The following is a 19,070-nucleotide window of genomic DNA, read 5'->3' as shown; positions in this document are numbered from 1 at the left end:
CACTCACGGGATTACTACCCCCCATCCTTCCACAGTCTCTGCCCACTCACGGGATTACTAACCCCCACCCTTCCACATTCTCTTCCGCTGCCCACCCACGGGATTACTACCCCCCACCCTTCCACAGCCTCTGCCCACTCACGGGATTACTACCCCCCACCCTTCCACAGTCTCTGCCCACTCACGGGATTACTACCCCCCACCCTTCCACAGCCTCTTCCCACTCACGGGATTACTACCCCCCACCCTTCCACAGTCTCTGCCCACTCACGGGATTACTACCCCCCCACCCTTCCACAGTCTCTGCCCACTCACGGGATTACTACCCCCCATCCTTCCACAGCCTCTGCCCACTCACGGGATTACTACCCCCCCATCCTTCCACAGTCTCTGCCCACTCACGGGATTACTACCCCCCATCCTTCCACAGCCTCTTCCCACTCACGGGATTACTAACCCCCACCCTTCCACATTCTCTTCCGCTGCCCACCCACGGGATTACTACCCCCCACCCTTCCACAGCCTCTGCCCACTCACGGGATTACTACCCCCACCCTTCCACAGTCTCTGCCCACTCACGGGATTACTACCCCCCACCCTTCCACAGTCTCTGCCCACTCACGGGATTACTACCCCCTACCCTTCCACAGCCTCTTCCCACTCACGGGATTACTACCCCCCACCCTTCCACAGCCTCTTCCCACTCACGGGATTACTACCCCCCACCCTTCCACAGCCTCTTCCCACTCACGGGATTACTACCCCCCACCCTTCCACAGCCTCTTCCCACTCACGGGATTACTACCCCCCACCCTTCCACAGCCTCTTCCGCTGCCCACCCACGGGATTACTACCCCCCACCCTTCCACAGCCTCTGCCCACTCACGGGATTACTACCCCCCCACCCTTCCACAGTCTCTGCCCACTCACCGGATTACTACCCCCCATCCTTCCACAGTCTCTGCCCACTCACGGGATTACTACCCCCCCCATCCTTCCACAGTCTCTGCCCACTCACCGGATTACTACCCCCCCATCCTTCCACAGTCTCTGCCCACTCACGAGATTACTACCCCCCCACCCTTCCACAGCCTCTGCCCACTCACGGGATTACTACCCCCGCATCCTTCCACAGTCTCTGCCCACTCACGGGATTACTACCCCCCCACCCTTCCACAGTCTCTGCCCACTCACGGGATTACTACCCCCCACCCTTCCACAGTCTCTGCCCACTCACGGGATTACTACCCCCCACCCACAGTCTCTGCCCACTCACGGGATTACTACCCCCCACCCTTCCACAGTCTCTGCCCACTCACGGGATTACTACCCCCCACCCTTCCACAGTCTCTGCCCACTCACGGGATTACTACCCCCCACCCTTCCACAGTCTCTGCCCACTCACGGGATTACTACCCCCCACCCACAGTCTCTGCCCACTCACGGGATTATTACCCCCCACCCTTCCACAGCCTCTTCCCACTCACGGGATTACTACCCCCCACCCTTCCACAGCCTCTTCCCACTCACGGGATTACTACCCCCCACCCTTCCACAGCCTCTTCCCACTCACGGGATTACTACCCCCCACCCTTCCACAGCCTCTGCCCACTCACGGGATTATTAACCCCCACCCTTCCACAGCCTCTTCCGCTGCCCACCCACGGGATTACTACCCCCCACCCTTCCACAGCCTCTGCCCACTCACGGGATTATTAACCCCCACCCTTCCACAGCCTCTTCCGCTGCCCACCCACGGGATTACTACCCCCCACCCTTCCACAGTCTCTTCCCACTCACGGGATTACTACCCCCCCACCCTTCCACAGCCTCTTCCCACTCACGGGATTACTACCCCCCACCCTTCCACAGCCTCTTCCCACTCACAGGATTACTACCCCCCACCCTTCCACAGCCTCTGCCCACTCACGGGATTACTACCCCCCCACCCTTCCACAGCCTCTGCCCACTCACGGGATTACTACCCCCCCACCCTTCCACAGCCTCTTCCCACTCACGGGATTACTACCCCCCACCCTTCCACAGCCTCTTCCCACTCACGGGATTACTACCCCCACCCTTCCACAGCCTCTGCCCACCCACAGGATTACTACCCCCCACCCTTCCACAGCCTCTTCCGCTGCCCACCCACGGGATTACTACCCCCCATCCTTCCACAGTCTCTGCCCACCCACGGGATTACTACCCCCCACCCTTCCACAGCCTCTTCCCACTCACGGGATTACTACCCCCCACCCTTTCACAGCCTCTTCCCACCCACGGGATTACTACCCCCCACCCTTCCACAGCCTCTTCCCACCCACGGGATTACTACCCCCCACCCTTCCACAGTCTCTGCCCATCCACCGGATTACTACCCCCCCACCCTTCCACAGCCTCTGCCCACTCACGGGATTACTACCCCCCCATCCTTCCACAGTCTCTGCCCACTCACGGGATTACTACCCCCCCACCCTTCCACAGTCTCTGCCCACTCACGAGATTACTACCCCCCCACCCTTCCACAGTCTCTGCCCACTCACGGGATTACTACCCCCCCACCCTTCCACAGTCTCTTCCCACTCACGGGATTACTACCCCCCACCCTTCCACAGTCTCTGCCCACTCACGGGATTACTACCCCCCACCCACAGTCTCTGCCCACTCACGGGATTACTACCCCCCACCCTTCCACAGCCTCTTCCCACTCACGGGATTACTACCCCCCACCCTTCCACAGTCTCTTCCCACTCACGGGATTACTACCCCCCCACCCTTCCACAGCCTCTTCCCACTCACGGGATTACTACCCCCACCCTTCCACAGCCTCTGCCCACCCACAGGATTACTACCCCCCACCCTTCCACAGCCTCTTCCGCTGCCCACCCACGGGATTACTACCCCCCATCCTTCCACAGTCTCTGCCCACCCACGGGATTACTACCCCCCACCCTTCCACAGCCTCTTCCCACTCACGGGATTACTACCCCCCACCCTTTCACAGCCTCTTCCCACCCACGGGATTACTACCCCCCTCCCCTTCCACAGCCTCTTCCCACCCACGGGATTACTACCCCCCACCCTTCCACAGTCTCTGCCCATCCACCGGATTACTACCCCCCACCCTTCCACAACCTCTTCCCACTCACGGGATTACTATCCTCCACCCTTCCACAGTCTCTCCCACCCAAAGGATTACTACCCCCCCTACGCTTCCACAGCCTCTTCCGCTGCCCACCCACGGGATTACTACCTCCCACCCTTTCACAGCCTCTCTCACTTCCCATCCACGGAGCCCAGGATTAAATTATGAATATGATGTGTTTGTACTTATGGAAAAAAGGATGTGAACCATTGGAAACTGGTGAAATTATTAGTGAGGAAACAGGCAGTCGGAACTGTGCTCAGTGATTGATTGGGGTTACTACTTTCATTCCGAGATGGGGAACAGGGAGACAGACTTCACAATGGAAATTATGTTGAACTGTGGAGGCAGAGTCCACAGGTTTTAAAAAATAAAACGCAAAACAAGGAGAATATATGCACTGAGGAGTGACAGATTCTCATTTTCAGATGGCTTCCATTTTGGTCTTAAAGGAAGTAGAACATTGGTGTCTTAAACTTTATAATCTTCTAACACAAGAAAATAGGAGCAGGAATAGGCTGCCTCTCCCTTCACTTTAATATCATCATGACTGATGTATGCTGCCCCCAACACCTCTTCTGTTCCCTTTCGCTGTACCTCTCTATTCCCTGATCTATCAAATATTTATGCACCTCCACTTATCAGTGGCTTAGTTTCCACCTGTGAATTCCAGAGATTTGCCTCCGTCTGCAAGAAGGTGTTCCTACACAGCTCAGATTTTAAATGGAACACAGACAGGATACTGGAGGAGCTCAGCAGGCCAGGCGGCATCTATGGAGATGAATATACAGTCGATGTTTTGGGCCAAGACCTTTCTTCAGGAATGGAAAGGACGGGGGGGGGGGGGCGGGGGGGAATGCCAGAATAAAAAGGCGGGAGGCGGGGAAGGAGGATAGCTGGTGAAGCCAGGTGTGTGGGAAAGGATAGGTGAGGAGAGTGGACCATAGGAGGAGGGGACCCAGGGGGAGGTGATAGGCAGGTGAGAAGAGGTAAGAGGACAGAATGGGGAATAGAAGAGGGGAGGGGGAGGGAAAACGTTTTTACCGGAAGGAGAAGTCGATATTTGTGCCATCAGTTTTAAATGAGTGGCCTCTTATCATAGTTATGCCCCTGTGCCCTGGTGAACTCTGGTGTGCTTGGTCTGGGCAATCTTTGTTTTTATTTAGTTGGGAAACTCTGCATGGTATTATGTTGGTTTAGAAAAATTAGTGAGGGAGTCAGAAGGTTATAGACCAGCTAGCCTAAAATCTATTGATGGGAAATGGCTTGGCTGTATAAATAAGAATTAAGCCACAGAATATTGCTCAAATGTCATTTGTTCAAGGAATCCATCAATAGAAATCTGATCTGATTTTTTTTGTAGGACTTGACTGTAGTATTGGGTAGGATAGTCTACACAGTGATCAGTAGGGCACTGGGGTGTGTGGTAGGACAAAGGGATCTGGAATACAGGTCTGTAATTCATTGAAAGTAGCATCACAGGTAGATAGGGTCTTAAAGAAAGCTTTTGGCAAATTGGCCTTCATAAATCAATCTATTGAGTTTAAGAGATGGGATGTCATGCTAAAGTTGTAAGATGTTGGTGAGGCTCAATTTGGAGTATTGTGTGCAGGAAAGATGTAAATAAGGTTGAAGAGTACAGAGAAAACTTACAAGGATGTTACTGGCTCTGGAGGACCCGAGTTATATGGAAAGATTGAATAGGTTAGTATTTTATTCCACACACATGAGCAGAATTAGGCCATCTGGCCCATTGAGTCTGCTCCGCCATTCAATCATGGCTGATCCTTTTTTTTTCTATCTCCTCAACTCCAATTCCCAGCCTTCTCCCTGTAACCTTTGATGCCATATCCAGTTCAGAACCTATCAATCTCTGCCTTAAATACACTTAACGACCTGACCTCCACAGCTGCATATGGCAACAAATTCCACAAATTCACCACACTTTGGCTAAAGAAATTTCTCCACATCTCTGTTTTGAAAGGGCGCCCTCTATCCTCAGGCTGTGCCCTCTTGTCCTAGACTCTCCCACCATGGGAAACATCCTTTCCACATCTACTCTGTCTAGGCCTTTAAACATTTGAAATGTTTCAATGAGATCCCTCCCCACCCCCCTATCCTTCTGACTTCCAACGAGTACAGACCCAGAGCCAGAGTTCTTTGTATGATAACCCTTTCATTCCTGGAATCATCCTTGTGAACCTCCTCTGGACCCTCTCCAATGCCAGCTCATCTTCTCTAAGATGAGGGGCCCAAAACTGTTCACAGTACTCGAGGTGAGGCCTCACCAATGCCTTATAAAGCCTCAGTGTCACATCCCTGCTCTTGTATTCTAGACCTCTTGAAATGAATGCTAACATTGCATTTACCTTCCTCACCACCTACAAGGTAACCTTCAGGGCGTTCTGCACAAGGACTCCCAAGTCCTTCTGCATCTCAGGTTCCTGGATTTTCTTCCCGTTTAGAAAATAGTCTACACATTTATTTCTACTATCAAAGTACAGAGCCGTGCATTTTCCAATATTGTATTTCATTTGCCAGTTTCTTGCCCATTCTCATAATCTGTTTAAGTCCTTCTGCATCCTACCTGTTTCCTCAACACTACCTGCCCCTCCACCAATCTTCATATCATCTACAAACTTGGCACAAAGCCAACTATTCCATCATATAAATCATTTATATACAGCATAAAAAGAAGTGGTCCCAACACCGACCCTGCGGAATATCACTAGTCACTGGCAGCCAAGCAGAAAAGAATCCTTTTATTCCCACTCGCTGCCTCCTACCAATCAGCCAATGCTCTAACCATGTTAGTAACTTTCCTGTAATACCATGGGGTCTTAACTTGGTAAGTAGCCTCATGTGTGACACCTTGTCAAAGGCCTTCTGAAAGTCCAAATATACAACATTCACTATTTTTAATTTCCTCAAAGAATTCCAGCAGGTTCATCAGGCAGGATTTTCCCTGAAGGAAACCATGCTGACTTTGTACTATCTTGTCCTGTGTCACCAAGTACTCCCATCACCTCATCCTTAACAAATGGGTCTAACATCTTCCCAACCACTGAGGTCAGGCTAACTGGTCTATAATTTCCTTTCTGCTGGCTTCCTCCTTTTTTAGAGTGGAGTGACATTTGCAATTTTCCTGTCCTCTGGCCATGCCAGAGTTCAATGATTTTTATAAGATCATTTCTAATGCCGCCACAATCTCTAACGCTACTTCTTTCTGAACCCTAGGGTGCAGTTCCTCTGGTCCGGGTGACTTATGTACCTTTACGTCTTTCAGCTTTTTGAGCACCTTCTCCCTTGTAATAGTAACTGCACCCACTTCTCTTCCTTCGCACAACTCAACGTCAGACACACTGCTAGTATCTTCCACAGTGAAGACTGATGCAAAATACTCATTTAGTTCAGCAGCCATCTCGTCACGTTATTTCTCCTGCCTCATTTTCTAGCAGTTCTGTATTTCTCTCTTCTTTTTAACATACTTGAAAAAACTTTTTCTATCCACTTTTATATTATTAGCTTGCTTTCATATTTCATCTTTCCCCTTTTAGTGATTTTTTTTTAGTTGCTCTCTGAGGTTTTTGAAAATTTCCCAATCCTCTGTCTTCCCACTAATTTTTGCTTTGTTGTATGCCCTTTATTTTGCTTTTACAATAGCTTCAACTTCCCTTGTCAGCCACGGTTGTACTATTTTACCATTTGAGTATTTCTTCACTTTTGGAATACACATGTCCAGCACCTTCCTCATTTTCCCCAGAAAAACACACCATTGCTGCTCTGCTGACATCCCTGCCAGCAGCTCCTTCCAGTTTACTTTGGCCAGCTCCTCTCTCATACCACTGTAATTTCCCTTACTCCACTGAAATACTGCTACGTCAGACTTTACTTTCTCCCTATCAGATTTCAAGTTGAACTCAATCATATTGTGATCACTGGTTCCTAAGGGTTCTTTTACCTCAAGCTCCCTTGGAATGTAAAAGAATGAGAGGAGATTTGATAGAGGTATACAAAATTATTAGGGGTAGAGATTGACTAAATGCAAGAAAGCCTTTTCCACTGAGGTTGAGTGGGATAACAACTAGAGGTTAAGGGGAAAGGTGAAAAGTTTAAGGGAAACACAAGGGGAAACTCCTTCACTCAGAGGGTCGGGAGAGAGTGGAACTAGCTGCCAACACAAGTAGTGCATATGAGTTCGATTTCAACGTTTAAGCGAAATTTGGATAGTACAGGGATGGTGGGGGAATGGAGGGCTATGGTCCTGGTGCAGGTCGATTGGAGTAGGCAGATTAAATGGCTCAACCCAGACTTGATGGGCCGAAGGGCCTATTTCTGTGCCGTACTTTTCTATGACTACAGCAGGGGTTCCCTAGCTTTTTTTATGCCACCATTTTATGCAACTGAGGACCCCAGGTGGGGAAGCGCTGGTTGTTAAGGGATCACTGGTTAAAGTTAAATCTCATAAGGATGTGATGGATTGCCTCTTAAAATTGCTGCTCCATTTCCAGTATTGCCTATATCCACTTTCTTGTCGCTCCCCCCTTTACCCTGTACACCAGGGGTTCCCAACCTGGTTCCGAAAGGCTGGGAATCCCTGGTCTATACCCCCAGCCTCTGTAGTCTTTCCCTTATCACTGTGCAACGTCGGTTTGGGTTTCATGCTCACTTCTCCGGAGCAGGGCTTGAACCCAGAGATTGTCAGCCTTTGAGCTGTTACCAGAGGGTGTTTGAGTTAGAAGGGTCAGTTCCTGTATTTTTCTTTGTGGAAAATGAAAATAACAAGTCTGTTGAAGAAAATTACTTCAGGTTATCAATAGAGATATATTTATTGAAAAGTGCACGGATTATTGTGTCATGACAATATATTCACTTTACATGCATAATATACAATGCCCTTAGTCTCTGAATACTTTGAAGAAGAGGCAGTGTTTGGTGTCAATGCAAGACTCTACGAGTAAAAGAATTGAATATAGCAGTGGAGGGTCTCAAATCCTCGTCGACCATTCCCAAAGTGCATCCTCTACTGCACAGACATATGAGAACACTCGCATCCAAAATCCCCTAACTTACACCCCAGCCCATCCCCACTTGGAACTGGATAGGTGGCCTTTCGCTGCCCCTCCACGGCAGTGCTGTTGGCATCCCGTTAATCTCGGAGGTATGATTCCTCCTGCGCTGTCTATGGTGGCTCACTATCATCAGTAATAAGCACAAGGCAATAAATACCTTCAGCCATGGCTTTTTTTTTTAACAATAATTTACAAAAAATAAACATTAAACAGCAGTTGTACAGGAAACGTACATTGGTTTGTCAAAATTTCGCAGTGCCTATTTTCAATAGCTGGAGTTTGGGGATTATTTCGTTAGCTGTACAATCCCTGGTGGTTACATTTAGAACGTGCTAATATAGTGTGGTATCAAACACAGTGTAACGCTCCCTAAGTTGTGATTTTTGATGTAGACTGTCCTCCTTAGGCCTCAAAGCCTGACAGAGCTAATGAGTAATTGTGGTGTTTAAGGAGACCTCAGTGGTAGATCTGGCGGAAGATCATGACACAGTGAGGGAAGAGCAGTGAAGTGTCCCCTGTTGTCTTGCATTCCACGCCACTGGACCCTTATTCAGCATAATGGTATGGCAAGTGAAAAAGATCACCTCCGGAGAGCACCTACATTCGGTTCCGAACTGAGGGAAGTATCTTCAACCTTCTCGCCCGCACAAAAACCATGCAACAGCCCATTCTCCGTATACGATAAGCAGATGACTGTGTTCTTCTCATGCACACAGAGGACGTGTTACAGGCTGCAGTCACTCAGTTCGCCAAGGCAGCAAGGGCTTTCGGGTTAATGATCAGTCTGAAGAAAACAATGGTCCTCCATCAGAAACCCCCTTGTGGAGTTTACAACCCACCTCTGATCACCATGGTGACCAACCACTCACCACGGTCGAGCAGTTCAGCTCCCTGGGCAGCGTCATCTTCAACGATGCTATGGTAGTAAGGGATGTTGACAATCGATTTGCCACAGCCAGCAGTGCCTCCAGAAATGTGTGTGGAAGAACCACCAGCTACGCCTGTCCACAAGAATCCAGGTGTACGGGGCTGCCATTGTCAAAACACTGCTATCCGGCCCTGAAGCCTGGGTCTTCCCCGCAAGCAAATCCGGTTGCTCAAGTGCTTCCATCAGCACTGCCTCTGCTCCATCAGGAGTGTCAGCTTGTGTCTCCAACAACGAGGTCCTCAGAAGGCTCAACTTCCCAGCATTGAATCCACTTTTATATTATTAGCTTGCTTTCATATTTCATCTTTCCCCTTTTAGTGATTTTTTTTTTAGTTGCTCTCTGAGGTTTTTGAAAATTTCCCAATCCTCTGTCTTCCCACTAATTTTTGCTTTGTTATATGCCCTTTATTTTGCTTTTACAATAGCTTCAACTTCCCTTGTCAGCCACGGTTGTACTATTTTACCATTAGAGTGTTCCTTCATTTTTGGAATACACATGTCCAGCACCTTCCTCATTTTCCCCAGAAACTCATACCAGTGCTGCTCTGCTGACATCCCTGCCAGCAGCTCCTTCCAATTTACTTTGGCCAGCTCCTCTCTCATACCTCTGTAATTTCCCTTACTCCACTGAAATACTGCTACGTCAGACTTTACTTTCTCCCTATCAAATTTCAAGTTGAACACAATCATATTGTGATCACTGGTTCCTAAGGGTTCTTTTACCTCAAGCTCCCTTGGAATGTAAAAGAATGAGAGGAGATTTGATAGAGGTATACAAAATTATTAGGGGTAGAGATTGACTAAATGCAAGAAAGCTTTTTCCACTGAGGTTGAGTGGGATAACAACTAGAGGTTAAGGGGAAAGGTGAAAAGTTTAAGGGAAACACAAGGGGAAACTCCTTCACTCAGAGGGTCGGGAGAGAGTGGAACTAGCTGCCAACACAAGTAGTGCATATGAGTTCGATTTCAATGTTTAAGCGAAATTTGGATAGTACAGGGATGGTGGGGGAATGGAGGGCTATGGTCCTGGTGAAGGTCGATTGGAGTAGGCAGATTAAATCGCTCAACCCAGACTTGATGGGCCGAAGGGCCTATTTCTGTGCCGTACTTTTCTATGACTACAGCAGGGGTTCCCTAGCTTTTTTTATGCCACCATTTTATGCAACTGAGGACCCCAGGTGGGGAAGCGCTGGTTGTTAAGGGATCACTGGTTAAAGTTAAATCTCATAAGGATGTGATGGGTTGCCTCTTAAAATTGCTGCTCCATTTCCAGTATTGCCTATATCCACTTTCTTGTCGCTCCCCCCTTTACCCTGTACACCAGGGGTTCCCAACCTGGTTCCGAAAGGCTGGGAATCCCTGGTCTATACCCCCAGCCTCTGTAGTCTTTCCCTTATCACTGTGCAACGTCGGTCTGGGTTTCATGCTCACTTCTCCGGAGCAGGGCTTGAACCCAGAGATTGTCAGCCTTTGAGCTGTTACCAGAGGGTGTTTGAGTTAGAAGGGTCAGTTCCTGTATTTTTCTTTGTGGAAAATGAAAATAACAAGTCTGTTGAAGAAAATTACTTCAGGTTATCAATAGAGATATATTTATTGAAAAGTGCACGGATTATTGTGTCATGACAATATATTCACTTTACATGCATAATATACAATGCCCTTAGTCTCTGAATACTTTGAAGAAGAGGCAGTGTTTGGTGTCAATGCAAGACTCTACGAGTAAAAGAATTGAATATAGCAGTGGAGGGTCTCAAATCCTCGTCGACCATTCCCAAAGTGCATCCTCTACTGCACAGACATATGAGAACACTCGCATCCAAAATCCCCTAACTTACACCCCAGCCCATCCCCACTCGGAACTGGATAGGTGGCCATTCGCTGCCCCTCCACGGCAGTGCTGTTGGCATCCCGTTAATCTCGGAGGTATGATTCCTCCTGCGCTGTCTATGGTGGCTCACTATCATCAGTAATAAGCACAAGGCAATAAATACCTTCAGCCATGGCTTTTTTTTTTAACAATAATTTACAAAAAATAAACATTAAACAGCAGTTGTACAGGAAACGTACATTGGTTTGTCAAAATTTCGCAGTGCCTATTTTCAATAGCTGGAGTTTGGGGATTATTTCGTTAGCTGTACAATCCCTGGTGGTTACATTTAGAACGTGCTAATATAGTGTGGTATCAAACACAGTGTAACGCTCCCTAAGTTGTGATTTTTGATGTAGACTGTCCTCCTTAGGCCTCAAAGCCTGACAGAGCTAATGAGTAATTGTAGTGTTTAAGGAGACCTCAGTGGTAGATCTGGCGGAAGATCATGACACAGTGAGGGAAGAGCAGTGAAGTGTCCCCTGTTGTCTTGCATTCCACGCCACTGGACCCTTATTCAGCATAATGGTATGGCAAGTGAAAAAGATCACCTCCGGAGAGCACCTACATTCGGTTCCGAACTGAGGGAAGTATCTTCAACCTTCTCGCCCGCACAAAAACCATGCAACAGCCCATTCTCCGTATACGATAAGCAGATGACTGTGTTCTTCTCATGCACACAGAGGACGTGTTACAGGCTGCAGTCACTCAGTTCGCCAAGGCAGCAAGGGCTTTCGGGTTAATGATCAGTCTGAAGAAAACAATGGTCCTCCATCAGAAACCCCCTTGTGGAGTTTACAACCCACCTCTGATCACCATGGTGACCAACCACTCACCACGGTCGAGCAGTTCAGCTCCCTGGGCAGCGTCATCTTCAACGATGCTATGGTAGTAAGGGATGTTGACAATCGATTTGCCACAGCCAGCAGTGCCTCCAGAAATGTGTGTGGAAGAACCACCAGCTACGCCTGTCCACAAGAATCCAGGTGTACGGGGCTGCCATTGTCAAAACACTGCTATCCGGCCCTGAAGCCTGGGTCTTCCCCGCAAGCAAATCCGGTTGCTCAAGTGCTTCCATCAGCACTGCCTCTGCTCCATCAGGAGTGTCAGCTTGTGTCTCCAACAACGAGGTCCTCAGAAGGCTCAACTTCCCAGCATTGAAGCCACTTTGCTGCTCAGGTAGCTCTGCTGGCCAGGCCACGCATCTCACACGGACAACTCCAGGTTACTGAAAGCAGTACTCTGTGGAGAACAATCTCAGGGCAGAGAGATTGTCTAAGGTACAAAGACCAACTTAAGCAGCAGCTCTCTCAGGCAAGTATCGAGGTCAATGAGTGACAGCAGCTGATCCACGGAGCAGCCAAGGATTTTGAGCAATCCAGAAGAGCGACTGCTGAAGAGAAGAGGAGATGCAGGAAGGATCCTACTAGCCAAGCATCCGCATGATTGAAACATACAAGATTTTTAAGGGATTGGACACACTGAAGGCAGGAAGCATGTTCCCACTGATGGGTGAGTCCAGAACTAGAGGCCACGGTTTAAGAATAAGGGGTAGGCCATTTAGAACAGAGATACGGAAAAACTTTTTCAGCCAGAGAGTGGTGGAGATGTGGAATGCTCTGTCCCAGAAGGCAGTGGAGGCCAAGTCTGGATGCATTCAAGAGAGAGTTAGATAGAGCTGTTGTAGATAGCGGGGTCAAGGGATATGGGGAGAGGGCAGGAACGGGGTACTGATTGTGTATGATCAGCCACGATCACAGTGAATGGCGGTGCTGGCTAGAAGGGCCGAATGGCCTACTCCTGCACCTACTGTCTATTGTCTATTATGCCTGCTCTTCCCACGTCCGTGCTGTTCCACAGTCCGCAGATCCAGAATCGGCCTCTGCAGTCACCAACGGTTGCGCCGTCGATCCTAAGGACTCTCCTTCCCTCCTGATCTTCGCAAGCAAAGAACCAGCCATCATCATCATCAGTGTTCAAGGAGATGTGGAGCTGGCAGAAGATCATCACGACGGCAGTGAAGGTGGAGGAAGGCTGCGGCAGCGAAGGGTCCCCAGTCATCACGCCACTGGACCCTGACCCCGATCTGCCAGGGACCGTATGGTGGCTGCCCATGCGTCGGTCTCCCCACGTTAAACCAAATCACACACAGGATTTCTCCGTTAAGGGAATCTACCCTAACGTCCCGGTTATGTGGACCTCTACAACCTCTGAGGAGAGCATGAGATTTGACTTGAGTGATCACGCTAACTAAGGGGGACGGCTCCTTCAGGAAATCTCGAGCATGTCTGTTCAGGGAACAACTTGGTTTTTAAAGATCTAGCAGATGAGAGGATTTCTTCTGCAAGATTAGTGTTATTTACTTTTAATGTTTTTTCATCATTTGGTCCTTTATAAATTCATTTGTTGTCTTATGGTTTTTCCAACCAGATATTCTGAGTTGCATCAGGAGTGAAGGGCTGTAACTTTGTCATAATTTGCCCTGTTAAGTATTTTGTCCAATGTGGATCAGCCAGGCAGCCAGTCCATGTTCCCACATCCCCACAAATAGCCGTGTTTCATATTGATGATTGGAAGGTTCAATCTGGGTGGAACTCGTCTGTTTCTGTAGTGCGGGAGTTTATTTTGTATCCTTCTGTGAGACATATGAGACCTTACTTCAAAGACTTATGGGATGGATGTGGACGGCTATAGTCCAGGTGTGGGTCAATGGGATCAGGCACGGTAGCGTAGTGGTTAGCACAACACTTTACAGTACCAGTAAACTGGATTTAATTCCCGGCACTGCCTGTTTCTACATTCTCCCCATGATCATGTGGGTTTCCTCTCACAGTCCGGAGGTGGGTGGTTGGTAGGTTAATCGGTCATGTACGTCGTCCTGTGATTCAACTAGGCTCAGATTGGAAGATTGCTGTGTGGTGTGGCTGGAAGGGCCTGTTCTTGTGTGTCGTGCTCTGACTATTAGAATCAAGATCCCGAACTGGGGCTTGAACCAGTGACTCACCCACAAAGGGATGGAAATGAGACCACAGCCTCCTGCTGAACTTCATGGAGGCACTGCAGAGTTAGGGAAAGACCGACTCGCAATCAGGATCAGTCACGTGCTGTCTCTTTCTGCAAGCTGTTACAGTCTCAAGCTGTGTTGCCATTAACATTGGGAATGGACCAGCGTTGTCAAATTGGATTTTAAATCCCTCAAAACCTACCAGACACTGCCTCTGAAAAAGCACACAAACAGTTAAATAAATAATTTTACAATATATCTTAGAGAAAAGTGTATTTCACAGGGAATTTCAAAGTGAGATCAGTTTCATTCCCAAGCGCAGTAGTAGATGCAGAGTGCTTGCACATGAGTTGCCTGGTATGAGTGAGTGGCGATGAGAAGTGTTTGCAAAGATTCTGAAAGACAATGTAACGAAAGAATGGTAGATATGGGGCTGGGATCAACTTCCTAATTGACGCTGTCCCCAATATTCTGTGGCAGGAAGGTAGTTTATCAACCAACCTCTTCTCCAAATAACAGTCTTGTATTTGGGATACCTTTAAGAAGTGCACGTTTATTCCTGCTGGATTCCAAGAGGGCAGACAGCAGATGGAGTGGAGCTGCAGAAGGTCTGTCTTTGGAGTGCTGCTGTCCAGGGGAGGGTCAGCCCCGTCTGTGCCCAGGGCAGTTGTAGGAGAAAATCCTGGATGTTCAGCATATCTATAGAGCTCTGATTGCTATATTGATCATTCACCACATAACATTGCCTTTAGACCTCAAGCCTAGAGTTTGACTGCATTGACTATAAGACATGGGAGCAGAATTAAACCATTCAGCCCATCTGATCTGCTCCTCCATTCCATTATGGCTGATTTATCGTCCCTCAACCCCATTCTTCCTTCTTGTATCTTTTGACGCCCTTACTAATCAAGAAACTATCAACTCTGCTTTAACTATACCCAGTGACTTGTCCTCCACAGATTCACCATCCTCTGGCTTAAAGGAATTCTTCCTCATCTCTGTTCTAAAGAGATGTCCTTGTATTCAGAAGCTTGTCATCTGGTCCTAGGTTCTCCCACTATAGGAAACAAACTTTCCACATCTACTCAGTATTCGGTACTTTTCAACGAGATCCCTCCCCTCATTCTTCTAAACTCCAGCAGGTTCAGACCCATAGCTATCAAATGCTCCTCATACATTAACTCTTTTATTCCCAGAATCATTCTTTGAGAACCAATAGGGGGCCCAAAACAGCATATAGAGTCTATCTGATGCCTTATAAAGTCTCAACTTTATTGAATTGAATGATGTAAGTGGGAAATTGCCTTGGTCTGGTCTGCTTTCCCCAAGGCCAGAGGTGCGTTGGACCTAATGGGGGGGGGGGGGGGAGGCGGGGGGACAGATTGGAGCTATTCGGGAAGGGAATCGAATGTAGGGGACAGTTGGGAACGGCAATAATGGGACGTCCCTTAGAGTTTGGAGTGGGGGTAGTGGTGGTGAATGGAGCCCAAGGACTAGGGATGTACTGGCTGGCACTTTGCTGGTAAGAAGGGGTCATAGGGTAACTGTAGCCAACTTGCCCTGCTTGCTAAAGGACACCACCCCCTACATAGTGGACATGGAAATTGCAGCAGGGTGAGTACACAGTGGACGAGCACCAGTCAGATTTCTGGACTGGCGTAATGTCACTGGATAAGCCAAACCAGTCTCCTAGCTGTTGTTCACTGAACTGCATTTCCAGTGTTGTGAAACATACCCCTTCTCTATACGGCACAGAACAGGCCCTTCAGCCCAACTCTTCCATGCTGACCAACGTGCCTTCATGAGATAATCTCATTTCGAACATCAAACATTACAGGCCCTTTGGCCCACAACGTGCCCATTTTCAGCCTACTCTAAGATCAATCTAACTCTTCCCTTCCACTTTTCTATCATCCATCCTCTTAAATGCCCCTAATGCATCTGCCTCTACCACCAACATCTGACAGTGCGTTCCACGAAAGAAACCTGGCCTGTTTCCATTTCAACCTTTTCTACCTACATGCCTGTTCATAAGTCTTTTACACATTATAATTGTACCCAGCTCTACTGCTGGCAGTTTGTTCCATCTACCCTCCATCCTCTGAAGAGAAACCTGTCTTCAGGTATCCTTTAAATCCCTTTCACTCTCACCTTTAAGTTATGATCTCTAGTTTTAGACTCCTCCAGCCTGGGAAACAGATCGTATCAATGCTCCTCATGATTTTATTACCCTTTTATTCCACAAGGTCACCACTTAACCTCCTTGACTCCAGGGAAAGTGGTCCCAGCTTGGTCAGTCTTTCCTGTAACTTCAACCCTCTGTTTCCAGCAACATCCTCGTGAATCTTTTCTGCACCCTCTCTTGGGATTGTTGGCTAAGATGTACAAATTGGAACAGAGTGCAGGAGAGAGCTTTTTGGGATGGGCTCGATGTAATCTAGGCTGGTACTATGTGAACTAAGTAGGGGTGGACACAGGGAGAAGTGCAGCAAAATGTGTGTAATTAATAGTTTGTATGTGGACAATGTAGGGAAAGCTACAGAGACTAGTGTTATAAACGTGAGAAAGTCCACAGTTGCTGGAACTCCAGAGTGACACTAGGACCAAAATGCTGGAGGAACTCAGCCGGTTGGGCAGCATCTATGGAAATGAATAAACAGCTGATGTTTTGGGCTGAGACTTTTCTTCAGGACTGGAAAGGAAGGCGGAAGACATCAGAATAAAAAGGTGGGGGAGTGGAAGGAGGATAGCTGGAAGGTGATCAGTGAAGCCAGGTGGGCTGAAGGATTAAGGGCAGGAGGGGAAGGGGTCTGATAGTGGACCATAAGAGAAAGGGAGAAGGGGTGACACCAGGGTGAGGTGATGTACAGGTTACCAGCCAGAGTAGGGAATAGAAGAGGGGAGGGGGAAGGGAATTTTTTTGAAACTGGAAGGAGAAATCGATATCACACTATGAGTTTAACATGAATGGCCCCTTTTAGTTATGTCCCTGTGTGTGAGGTTTTCCCACCGGTATTCTTGGTTTGGGATTTTTTTTTACTGAAAGGAAAGCCTGGCTCATGGATCCAACCCATTCCTCCACTATCACCCCATGCAACTCTCCTCCCAATCCCCCAAATTTCACCATGTGCTACTCTGGGTCTCATTTACAGAGGGTAAATATCCACCTATTCTTGTGTCTTCGGTATGTAGCAGCTGAAAAGCAAAGCAACCCGTGGTGACAGGAAGGATGTGCAAACTCCACACTGCCCACACCAGAAGTCAGGCTGAACCCGGGTCTCGGGAGCAGTCCCCTGGTGCTGAGCATCCAGTGCTGGGAGATCCAAGTCATCCTTTGGAAAGACGTACGACAAGTAATCCTCTCTCGGAGGGAAGTAGCGTTGGCGAGTGGGGAAGAGTTGCTAAGATCACCCTGAAGGGACTGCATGCAGTTTCGGTTTTCACACCCGATGATGGAGATACTGGCCTTGGAGTCAGTGCAATTATAAATTCACCAGAGAAAGTCCCGGCTGGGGTAGGAAGGCTTTGAGCGGCCACGAGAGGGCGAGAAAGCTTGGCCTCTTTTGGGATGACAGCTGATCTCTTTGAGATATACGGGGTCCTGGCAGAGATGAGGAGGAAGGACCCTGAGATGTTCCTGGAGCTGGTAGAAGATCTGGACTGATGGGGGGAGGGGTGGCCTCAGGACCTGGGGTGGTAATTTGGGACTGTGATGGGGGAGAAATTTCTTTTGTGAGAGGATTTCCCTTCCCCCAGAGAACATGGAGGTTATGTGAATGAGGCTGGGTGGGTCAGAGGATCTAATGATCGGGAAGTATTCTTGTAGCAGAGATTTAGCCATTTTCATAGGGAAAGGTGATGGAGGTTAAAGGGGCCAAGTAGGTTTCTAATATCTCAACCAGTGAGGGACTAATTGGAGAAAAGACCCAGAGCATTTGTGACAAAGCAGGACAGAGTATAGGAGATTTATAGTGAAGGGTTTGGGGGAGAGTTGGGGAGAGAATGTGTGATAGCAGAGCAAGGGAGGAGGGGGTCTGGGATAAATAACAGGAGGGTGTGGGTGAGGAAAATGCCAGAAGGGGTTAAAGTGGAGCAGGATATGGGGAGAATGGAGAGGGCTTGCTTAGAGATGATAGTAGTGGAGAGCAGGGAGGGGACAATGGCTGAGAAGGTGAGAGAGAAAATTGAACAGAGTGCACTAGGGAGAGTGTGTGGGGCAGTGGAGACAGGCCTAGAGGACAGAAAGGAGACAGTGAAACGCGTGTGGCAGCCTGGCTGAGAAGGGGCTTGACGGATGGGGTTTGCATTGGAGGCGGTCTCAAGGCAAGGTTTGGTGGTAGGCGCGGAGGGCCACGGTGGTGTCGCCAGGAGCTAGACAGGGTGTCTGGTCGGTTGCGGAGATGCTGCTGTCTGCCTCGCTAGGCTAGCCGCAGGGTAAAGATCACAGCTCAGCACAGCGCTCCTGCCTGCTGTAGTGGTCAAACTGGTTCTTCCAGTGTACCATATAGGAGCTCCATCGGTGGAACTCCATCTTCCACTGGCGTTCGGCCTCGTCGATGGTCTCTGCAGGGGCAGAAGGAGAGACAGACTGAGCTCTTGTTAACTTCATTGCCAGGCGGGTAATCAGAATCACCGGCACTCGTGAAATTTGACTTTGCGGCAACGGTACAATGCAATACATAATATAGGTTAAAAAAACTGAATTACAGTAATATATAATTGTGCAAAAATAAATGAAAATAGCAGTGAAGTAGTGTTCTGGGATTCAATGTCCATTCAGAAATCGGACAGCAAAGGGGAAGAAGCTTTTCCTGAATCGTTGTGTGTGTGCCTTCACGGAGACAATGAGAATAGTTGGGAGTGCTTTATGATGGATGTCGCCATTTTGAAGTGTCGCTCCTTGAAGATGTCTTGGATACTACAGAAGCTAGTACCCAAGAGAGAGCTGACTAATTCTGTAGCTTCTTTCGATCCTATGCAGCAACATAGGTGTTTGTATTGTCCAGGTGATCTAGGGCCTTGTGCAGAGCTATTACCATAGACCTGTTGTTGCA

General features: G+C 48.5%; 1 protein-coding gene across 5 annotated transcripts in view; it reads right to left on the bottom strand.

The window, feature by feature from the left end:
• Positions 1-10,711: 10,711 nt before the first annotated feature.
• Positions 10,712-19,070, bottom strand: part of ache (acetylcholinesterase (Yt blood group)) — a 79,664-nt gene continuing 71,305 nt past the window's right edge. For all 5 annotated transcript variants that reach the window (XM_073048993.1, XM_073048996.1, XM_073048994.1 and 2 more), the window contains one exon: positions 10,712-18,579. In XM_073048993.1, coding sequence (XP_072905094.1) covers positions 18,458-18,579 — 122 coding nt within the window. In that variant the 3' untranslated portion in view covers positions 10,712-18,457. The remainder of the gene's footprint in view (positions 18,580-19,070) is intronic.

This window comes from Hemitrygon akajei, chromosome 6, assembly GCF_048418815.1.
Source record: "Hemitrygon akajei chromosome 6, sHemAka1.3, whole genome shotgun sequence".
Classification (NCBI taxonomy): domain Eukaryota; kingdom Metazoa; phylum Chordata; class Chondrichthyes; order Myliobatiformes; family Dasyatidae; genus Hemitrygon; species Hemitrygon akajei.
Note: the sequence above shows the minus strand (reverse complement) of the source record. Positions and strands in the feature narration are given on the sequence as shown.